This window comes from Nicotiana tabacum, chromosome 7, assembly GCF_000715075.1.
Source record: "Nicotiana tabacum cultivar K326 chromosome 7, ASM71507v2, whole genome shotgun sequence".
In the NCBI taxonomy this organism is placed as follows: domain Eukaryota; kingdom Viridiplantae; phylum Streptophyta; class Magnoliopsida; order Solanales; family Solanaceae; genus Nicotiana; species Nicotiana tabacum.
The window spans coordinates 117,942,701-117,953,241 of record NC_134086.1 but is presented as its reverse complement, the minus strand read 5'-3'; the positions used below and the strand labels follow the sequence as shown (position 1 = coordinate 117,953,241).

At 32.8% G+C, this 10,541-nt stretch overlaps 1 protein-coding gene across 1 annotated transcript; it reads left to right on the top strand.

The window, feature by feature from the left end:
• The first annotated feature begins 269 nt into the window (after positions 1 to 269).
• LOC107830839 (non-specific lipid transfer protein GPI-anchored 30-like) lies at positions 270 to 1,248 on the top strand. Its single transcript, XM_016658505.2, has 2 exons — positions 270 to 627; positions 1,027 to 1,248. Exons 1-2 carry the CDS (start codon positions 315 to 317, stop codon positions 1,128 to 1,130), a joined length of 417 nt encoding a protein of 138 aa, XP_016513991.1. The 5' UTR covers positions 270 to 314; the 3' UTR covers positions 1,131 to 1,248.
• Positions 1,249 to 10,541: the final 9,293 nt, after the last annotated feature.

Genomic DNA, 10,541 nt, shown 5'->3' with positions numbered 1-10,541 from the left:
TTTATTGTTTGTGATTTGTGACTAATTTGCCAATTTTTTGGTGGTGATAAGAGCTAGGGTGGAAAAAATGAGAAAAAGAAAATGATCACATTGAGAAGCAAGGTATGTAGTAGCTCAACCTATCTTATCTATATTTTTGCCGTCTTATTTACCTAAATTATCATTTTTTTTTAGACACTGTTAGATCAACAACTCCAACCAAACTCCTCCACCCTAACAGGATTAGACTACACACAAATAAATATATAAACATAACATTTGCAAGAACTCAATAGTAAAGAAAATTAAAGAACAATCAAATTAGAGTATCAAAAATGAAAATGAAGTTTATGATAACTAGGATAATGATGATCATATTGTTATCTGAGGTAGCATTGGGTCAAAACACGAACTGTATAAACAAGTTGTTGCCGTGTATGAACTTTTTCAATGGATCAAGAGGGAATCCACCAGAAAGTTGCTGTAATCCACTAAAGGATGTTATAGAAAACATGCCTGAATGTTTGTGTCAAATGGTTAGCGTTAAAGGGAGCAATGCAGCTGAGCAAGCTGGAATTAATGTCAACGAGGCTCAAATGTTGCCTGCTAGATGTGGACAGCCCGTTAATTACCTTGGATGTCTTAAAGGTATGTCGCCCTGAACCAGCTGAGGCAAATTTAGGGATTCAACCCAACTCATTAATTACTTTCTGTCAAACTAGCTATAGTACTTTACATATATAAAGATAACACACTCATTCTAATATGAAACTACGGAAGGGATGAAATCGCAAACAACATATATATAATAGAGGCATATCGCGTACTAATAATTTGATTAGCATTCTTTTTCTCCTATTGTAATGAAAGCATTTCATGTATTAGTAAATGAAAATATGTTTATGTATGTATAACATGTGCTTAATCATAAGTAAGAAGTCGTCTAGTTTTCGACAATTTTCTTGATTTTTTTCTTCTTCTTTTTATGGTCTGGCAATTAAACTTGATTATCTTATAATTGATTTCGAGTATTATTCTTGGTTTTAGGAGCATCTAATTCAGATTCAAATTCAGCTGGCTACTCAATGCGGACTTCAAGCATGAAAGTGTTGCTGGTTGTTGCTTCTCTGGTTTTTACTCAAGTGTTGTGAAGCTACAGAAAATAGAGACTTAAATTTTGATTTTCTCGATGGGCTCTATTGATAGTCATCCTTATATTTTACCTCTTGTTTATATTCAATCAATATACATTTTCTTTACTTTGTGTTCTTTCCCCCTCCACATGTAGTGAATTCCTCACGTAAGCTATATGAGTATAATCTGACTTCCATTATTTTATTTTATAAAGCTTAATTTTTTGCGAACAAACACTCATTCAATTAGATAGGGGCTCTGTCAAATAGTGTAGATCTTTAAGTTCGACTTGAAGGATTGTATATAGGTGTTCGTAACACGCAGCGGAAGACAATAACAATCTTAGGCAAATCTTTTCGTATTTAAAATTTATTTACATGTCAATAGATCAGATCTAAGACGTACCTCGTGAAGAAAGTCTCGTTTCAAATTCTTCGATTGTGCGAAGACTCTATGCGTATCCACACCGAGACCGATCTTTGCTATCAACTCTTTGATCGATGAAACCCGCGAACAAATTGAACAAAGAATATTGTGTTGAAATTTTTCTCAAAAATCTCAACTCAAATTAGAAGAACAAGAAATACTTTTCTTGTAATTGTATTCTCTCTCTTGGCTTTGTATTGCACTCTCACTTTCACAAAGTGGTTTTCTTCTCAAGAAATAATAATACGGCAAATTTTCTCTATCACTCCTTATATAGCATCACCTACAAACCCTTTTTTTACTTGGTTGAGGTAATAATTTACTTAGGGTAAAAGTTTATTCCAAAAATAAACTTTGTATAATTTTTCATAAAATTTCGAATCCTATTCAGATGGGTTTCGCCGAATAGTAATGTCACGTGATTATTCCAACTCAAAGTTGGAATTGCTTTCATATATTAATAGAATATTAGTCTCATTCCAAATGGGATGAAATTGCACGTGAGTCAATCCAATTTCAAATTGGAATTACTAACAACCCATTCATTTATTTTATATTTTATGTGTGTCTCTTATATAAATAAATATTAATTATATATATCACATATATATTTCAACCAAGAGATATATTTTAACTATTTTAAATAGAAAACTTCAATTCGTTCACAATATTAATTATAGTCTCTGTGCTAGCAAAGAGTATAATAATATTTCATTTGGATTAATAATTTATTTATCTGACTAATTAAATTCTATAATTTAATTATCAAATAACAAAATAATTAATCCTTTAGCAAAGATCAGAACACTCGTTAGTGTGCGACCTCATAGGTTCAATACTAAGCCGGTAGCAAATTGATCACATCAATATACTAATCAAGGGTGGCGTCTAGCAACACTCCTTAACGACCGGATAGAATGAAGTATACAATTTACTCTCAAGAACCAGTAGAAGAATAATGTAGTAATTCCTTCTGTCCTTATAGCTCTGGATCACCCTAGGATATGGTTCAACTGTCAAATCCTAATAGGCGACCAACTATGTGTTCATGTCAAATGTAATCGACCATTGAATGACCTAAGAAACTCTTTTCTTCTTTCATTCAATTGCCCTAGCCAATGTCTTAATTTGGTCGTTTATAATTTATGATAACATGGAGATTAAACTCATTACCAAGAGTTGACAGATTCCATCTTGATCAATCACTAATTCTACAAGTATTTAATCGCACCCAATATCCTTTCAACTATTGCCCTAGGGCCATAGGTGTCTAGTATGAAAGCACAATAAATAACTTGTCAATTACTATGACGATCTCAGGTCAAAGGAAACTCTTACATCACATTCTTCAAAAGAATATCCTATTGACAGTTTATGGTAATTCTAACTATTAGGAATTATCCAATGAGTCGGTTCAATGACCATATCTCTATATGCGCCATCTATCTATGTGATTTAGTTAATGAGATCAACTAATCTTTATCCAAAAAAGACGATCACATAAATATTGATCTAACCGGATTACTAATGTCCAAATTAATAATCCTACGATCAAGAACAAAATTTAGATTAAATTGTAAGACATTTCACTCTCATTATCATGATCTCCATCACAATGTCAAGTCTCAAAATTTAATCAAGGACCTTATCAAATTAATCAAGCAATTAATAACAATGATAAAATAATATTTAATGCCATACATATTTTATATCAAATAATGTTCACAAAAATATGTTCAAATTATCAAATATGATATTGGATCTAGGGCATATCTACTATATCCCTAACACGACTACTATATGAGGATCTAAATTAAAACAAAGTATTTATGGAAAGGAGGACTGAGAGTTGAAGGGGGTAAAGATCATAATTTATGTAATCCACATTTCCAATATGCGTATATTAATTGCTCAAAATTGTAAAGTGTAGAGAAAGATATAACATAGTCTAGAAAGGGCAGTCTAGTAATTTTATAGTAGTTGGTTAGTTTGTTACTAACAAACATTCCTAATGTTAGTTAGTTAGTTAGTTAATAGCTTCTATTTAGTTATTAATAGTTAATTAGTAAGCTACCTATATATATAGATATATACCACTATGTAATTCATTCAGATAATAAGAATCACTTCTTTCTCTCTTAGTTTCTATGGACCTTCATATCTGTTTCTTCTTCTTTCATCTTCTTCTTCATTCATCCAAATTGGGTTCAACCCAGATATTAGTTCATGGTATCAGAGCAGGATCAGCTAATTGAGTAGCTAAAACCTCGATTCAACTTCTTGATTCACAAAATAGAAATAGTTCTGAAATCCACTTCTTCGACATTTCAATCCTTAAAAATTCTTGATCACTATGAATGGAAATGAACAATAAATTGTTCCTAATGGAGTTCCAATTGTTCCTCCTGGAGTACCTATTTCAATTCCTAACCAAGGAGGTTTGCATGTACTTGATTATAATCATCCGTTATTTTTAAGTCCATCTGATGTTAGTGGAATTCCAATCATATCGCTTCAACTAATTGGGATGGAATGATTTGCATGAGAGATTTGACAAAGTTGATGGCTCAAGATCGTATAATTTGCATAAAGAAATTGCAATGCTGAGTCAAGGAACAACATTTGTCTCTACATATTTATCAAGACTAAAAGATCTGTGAGAGGAGTTTGAGGCACTGGTCCCTGCACCTGGGTATGACTGCCCAAAATCAAGAGGATTTGTGGTTCATTTGCAAAAATTAAAATTATTTCAGTTCTTGATGGGATTAAATGATTCCTATGGTCAAGCTAGGAGTCAGATTCTACTGATGAGTTCAATGCCATCAGTTAATCAAGAATATACCATGGTGATTAGTGATGAGAGTCAAAAATGAGTTGCTAATAATGTTGGCTTACTAGGAGCAAATCCTACATCTAGAACTAATCAATATGATGTAGCCATGTATACCAAGACTGGTGGAAATAATCAGAGACTGACTAGGAAAAATTTCAATCTATTCTATGAAGTATGCAAAATAAGAGGACATTCTAAAGAAAATTGCTACAAAGTTGTAGGCTATCCTCCTGAATATAGGGCAAGGAAAAGGAACATAAATACACACAGTGCTTACAATGTGTTATCTGATATTGGTATACAGGGTAATCAGGGCAGTAATTAGAATGAGAACAGTTCTCAGAATTCTCAACTAACAAGCAGTGCAATGAGTGTGAACAATCCTCAGAACATTGGACAAGTAAACAATACTCCTTGGATGGCAAATTGCACTTTCACTAAAGAGCAGTATGATCACATTGTGCAACTACTCAACAAAGATAATTCAACTTTTGCTTCTACTACAGCAACACCAGCAGCTAATGCAGCATGTATTCCTTGTGATCTATTAGCCTCTAATACTCTTCAAGAATGGATTATAGACATAGGGGCTACAAATCATATGGTAGCTGATTTAGAATTGTTAAATAAGGCATCTTTAATACAAACAAATCAGTAAAACAAAGTATTGCCTAATGCAGAAACTACTCAAGTTACTCATATTGGAACTAGTGAATTAACAGAACAGGACATTATAACTAATGTGTTCTACATACCTCAATTTAAGTATAATCTCTTATCTGTCTTTAAAATAACAAAAGAACTTAAATGTCCAATTGCTTTCTTCCCTGATTTTTGCATATTTCAGGAACTCTTCAGTGGGAGGGTAAAAGTGATTGGTAAAGAAGACAGTGGTTTATACATTCTCAGTAGACAAAAATTACCAGGAAATAAAGCAATTAGTTTAAACACTAAGTAGACAGAAATCAGTAAAGGAGTTAGTTCAAATGACATTGATCTTTGGCATAGGAGACTTGGACATGTATCTGCTACTGTTCTCAAGAAGCTACTATCTGCAAATGCACAAGATATATCTGCTAGATTAGATCTATGTACTACTTGTCCTTGTGCAAAGCAAACTAGAAATCCTTTTTCTATCAGTAGCATAAGAACTTCTATTATTTTTGAGTTAGTTCATATGGATTTGTGGGGTCCTTACAGAATCCCTACTGTTGATGGTAATAGATTCTTTCTAACTGTAGTAGATGATTTTTCTAGGATGACATGGATTTTCTTGTTGAAATTGAAATCTGATGTGTATGTGATTGTACAATAATTTTTTACTTTTGTGAAAACACAGTTTGGAGCAATTGTTAAAATAGTCAGGACTGATAATAGTACAGAGTTTATTAATTCAGTTTGTGAAAATTTCTTTAAGAATCTAGGAGTAATTCATCAAAAGACATGTCCTTATACTCCTCAGCAAAATGGAGTAGCTGAGAAAAAGCATAGACATATCTTAGAACTCACTAGAGCTATATGGTTTCAAGCAAATATACCAATGAAACTCTAAGGATACTGTGTGCTTGCTGCTGTATATATTATTAACATATTTCCTAGTTCTGTAATTGATAATAAAAGTCCTTATGAAAAACTATATAACAGAAAACCTACACTACAACATCTTAAAGTTATAGGTTGTTTATGCTATGCAAAATTGGTTAATTAGAATGATAAACTAATACCTAGAGAAAAACCTTCTATTCACACGGGATATGCTACAGATCAAAAAGGATATGTGTTATATGATCTAATAGATAAAAGATTCTTTGTAAGCAGAGATGTTCAGTTTAGAGAAGACATATTTCCTTTTAAAAACAAACAGGACAATAACAAAGTTGTGTTTATTCAACCAAACATAACAGACATACTCTTACATATAACATATCCAATACCATAAACTACAATTCTAGAAGGTCATATGTATTCAAATCAACAAGAAGATTCAATTACACTTGATACTACATAAGATTTCACACAATATTAGGAACCCAACTCTACAGAAGTTGTACAGACCTAAAAATCAACAAACCTCAGTCCTACAGTAAACAGATCAAATTCCACAATCAATTACTAATCAATTAAACATAAGGAAGTCAGGTGGAGGAAAGAAACCACCTATATGGATGAAAGATTTTGTGTTATTAACTGCACAATAGAATGAACCATATGCAATATCAAAATACTTAACCTATGAACACTTAAGTCCTACATATCAAGCCTACTTAACAGAAACATCAAATACTACTGAACCAACTCTATACTCTGAAGCTATAAAGAATCCTAAGTGGATAGATGCTATGAAGGCTGAGAATGAAACCCTACAAAATAATCACACATGGGACATAGTAACTTTGCCTACTGGTAAGACTCCTATAGGTTGTAAGTGGATATACAAAATCAAATATAAGGCATCTGGTGAAATAGAAAGATTTAAGGCTAGGCTAGTAGCTAAGGAATTCAGTCAAAAGGAAGGGATAGATTATCAAGAAACCTTCTCTCCAGTTATCAAAATGAAAATTGTCAGAACTATATTAGTTATGGCAGCTACAAAACACTGTCATATACATCAAATGGATGTATATAATGCATTCTTACATGGAGATTTATTATATGAGATATATATGGATCTGCCCCAAAGATTCACAAGTCAGGGGGAGAATAAAGTATGCAGACTTGTCAAATTCTTATATGGATTGAAACAAGCTCCCAGACAATGGAATGCTAAACTAACAGAAGCTCTTCTAAAGTCTCAATTTCAGCAAAGTCAATATGATCAGTCCTTATTCTTTAAGAAAACTGCAGAAGGTATCACAATGGTACTAATATATATAGATGACATGCTTATAACAGGTGATTCCCTGAAATTAATAGAGGAAACCAAATCACATCTACAACAGTCCTTTAAGATGAAAGACCTAGGGGGAATAAAGTATTTCCTAGGTATAGAATTTACTATATCAAAATAAGGCATTCTCATGCACCAGAGAAAATATGCACTAGAATTGATTTCTGAGACAGGTACTGCAACTGCTAAACAAGAAATAACACCTCTTGATGTAAATATGAATCTTACAACAGCAGAATATGATGAACATATCAAGAAAACTAAGTCTACTGCCTTGATGAATGAAGAATTGGCATATATAAATTCCTATCAAAGACTGATAGGCAAACTCTTATATCTAACAATGACAAGATCAAATATCTCATTTAGTATTCAAATACTAAGTCAGTTCCTAGAAAGACCAAAGAAGTCTCACAGGAAGCAGCTCTAAGAATTGTCAAATATATCAAAAACAATCCAGGGCAAGGAATTAGACTCTCCAGGAAAAACAACAACACTCTTTTAGTTTATTGTGATGCAGACTGGGTAGCCTGTCCTTTTTCAAGAAAGTCTGTTTTAGGTTATTTGGTTAAATTTGGAGATTCGTTAATTTTGTGGAAGTCCAAAAGATAAACAATTGTTTTCAGAAGCTCAACAGAAGCTGAGTATAAAAGTCTTGCAACAACTGTGGCAGAACTTATTTGGTTAATTGGATTACTAAAAGAAGTGGGAGTTGATATCAAGTTACCTGTTAAAGTATTTAGTGATAGTAAAGCTGCAATTCAAATTGCAGCAAATCCAGTGTATCACGAAAGAACAAAGCACATAGAGATTGATTGCCACTTCATCAGGGAAAAAATTATACAAGGCCTTATCAAAACAACCTACATATCAATAAAAGAGCAACCAACAGATATTTTAACCAAAGGGCTCAACAAGGTGCAGCATGAATATCTTTCCTCCAAGCTAGGTGCTCTTAATGTATTTTCAGCACCTAGCTTGAGGGGGAGTGTAGAGAAAGATATAACATAGTCTAGAAAGGGCAGTCTAGTAATTTTATATTAGTTGGTTAGACTCTGTTTGGATCATTGTTCTTCATCGTTTTATAATGTATTGTATTGTATTGCATCGTATCGTTTTATAAATACAATATTTGAATAGATTGTATTGTTTATTATTGTTAACTAATATTTTGTTGTTTAGTTTGACTGTATCGTATTGTACTATAATTGATAAGTTTACTAAAATACCCTCAATTGTTTAAATATTAAATTTATCAAAAATTATGCATAAAAATAATTTTAAAAAAATAAAACAGAAGAAGGCAAAACACCTTAAGAAAGCAGAACAAAGGAGCGAGACAGAAGAAGACAAAACAAAGGAGCACAACTAATTAGAATTGAATTAAAAGCAAATTAGGAGAAAAAATAAAACAGAAGGCGGCAAAACACCTTTAACGTTAGCGGCAGAAGTTTTGGAAAAAAACAAAGTAGGTTATAGGTTGGAGATTTGGAGTTAAAATAGCAAAAAAAGCTAAAGGGTAATATAGAATTGTGAAGTAATAAGTTAGGGCATAATTGGAAAGAAAAATAGAAAACAATCCCACCACACCAAATCGGTTGTTTCAAAAAGGGGAATTTTTATTGTTCCATAATAATGGATTTAACAATACAATACAACCAATTTTAATGGAACAATCAAAACAAATATTATTTTGGGATAAACATACAATACGATACAATGGGGAACAATCATCCAAACAAGTTGTTAGTTTGTTACTAACAATCATTCCTAATGTTAGTTAGTTAGTTAATAGCTTTTATTTACTTGGTAATAGTTAATTAGTAAGCTACCTATATATATAGATATACACCACTATATAATTCATTCAGATAATAAGAATCACTTCTTTCTCTCTTAGTTTCTATCGACCTTCCTACCTGTTTCTTCTTTTTTCATCTTCTTCTTCATTCATCCAAATTGGGTTCAACCCATTCAACCCAGATATTAGTTCAGATATTATGATTCAAATGTTGGTCTCTTGATAAAAATGTATTTTTCTTAATTGAATCGGAGTTAGTTCATCTTAATTCGGACAACAAAAAGAACCGCGGGATAAATCAGAAACCTAACATGTAATATTTCTCTATTTTTTAATATTTATCATTTGTAGCGAGTTCCTGCAAATGGTTTCCCTCACGATGGAGACCCCAGACAAAGGAAAAGAAGCAAAATTTGAGGAATCTAGAAAGAATTTGAGTTCACCCATAACTACATTGAAGGAGTTTTGTAGGACAAAGGAAAAGGACCTCAAGCTTGCATCATTGCTATATGCTACTCGGACTAGTCGTGTCTCAGTACAGGATGAAGAGAGAAGACTGAATTTAGCTGCCAACCCTAGTGAGCAAGCTGAAATTTTTTCAGAGCGACGACGGGATGAAGAGAAGCAGCATGCTGAAAAACTTTCTCAAGAGCGGGGACGGGATGAAGAGAAACGGGATGAAGAGGAGACAAAAAAAATGTGATGAGGCCAAGAATCTAAGGGAGAAGATGTGTGCCATGAAAAAAGATCTTGAAGCCAAGATAAGAAAAACAAGTGAGCCGCAGAAGGTGAAGGTCTAAGTTAATCTTAGGTCATTAAAGGTTATGTTAACTGAAGGAAGCTTATCGGAGAAGAGACTATGGATGAAGATACAGTGAAGAAATCGGAGAAGATCTTGACAGATATACAAATCATGAAGAGGAGGCTGACTCAAATGTCGTCTAGTGATGTGTATACTAGATGGTATACAAAATTAATCATATTCATGCCCTTTATTGATGTTATTGTGGATGGTGCATTTTTTTTTAGCTACCTCTTACCGGGCATGTCAGTCGAATGAATAGCGGATGAAGTCGCGACTAGCTTATAGTTAGTATCTATTTAGTAGCTTTGTTGTAGTTATCAAATTTTTTCTTTCAAGTTCATTTCAGATTTTGTATCTTGTTTCATGTAGTAAAATGACCAGCTATCCTGGTCGAATTGGAGAAACTTTTTGATGAATAGACCATTATAAAAAGTCTATAAACTTCTGATTTGGTTGAAGTTACCTCTTGATTGGCTTTTTTGGCTTCTTAAATCCTAATTATCCATGACTTCACACTTTATCCACCTTGACGACTTTTACTTGAATGCTTTCATAGATAGTTTTTGCAGGGTTTAGAGCAAGAAATCTGCCATTGTTTCTCGTTCACTTGGGTGAAGCCTGCTGAGAAGGTTTTTCCACTTGGGGAATTCACTTTATCAGGTGCAGACTCACAAGT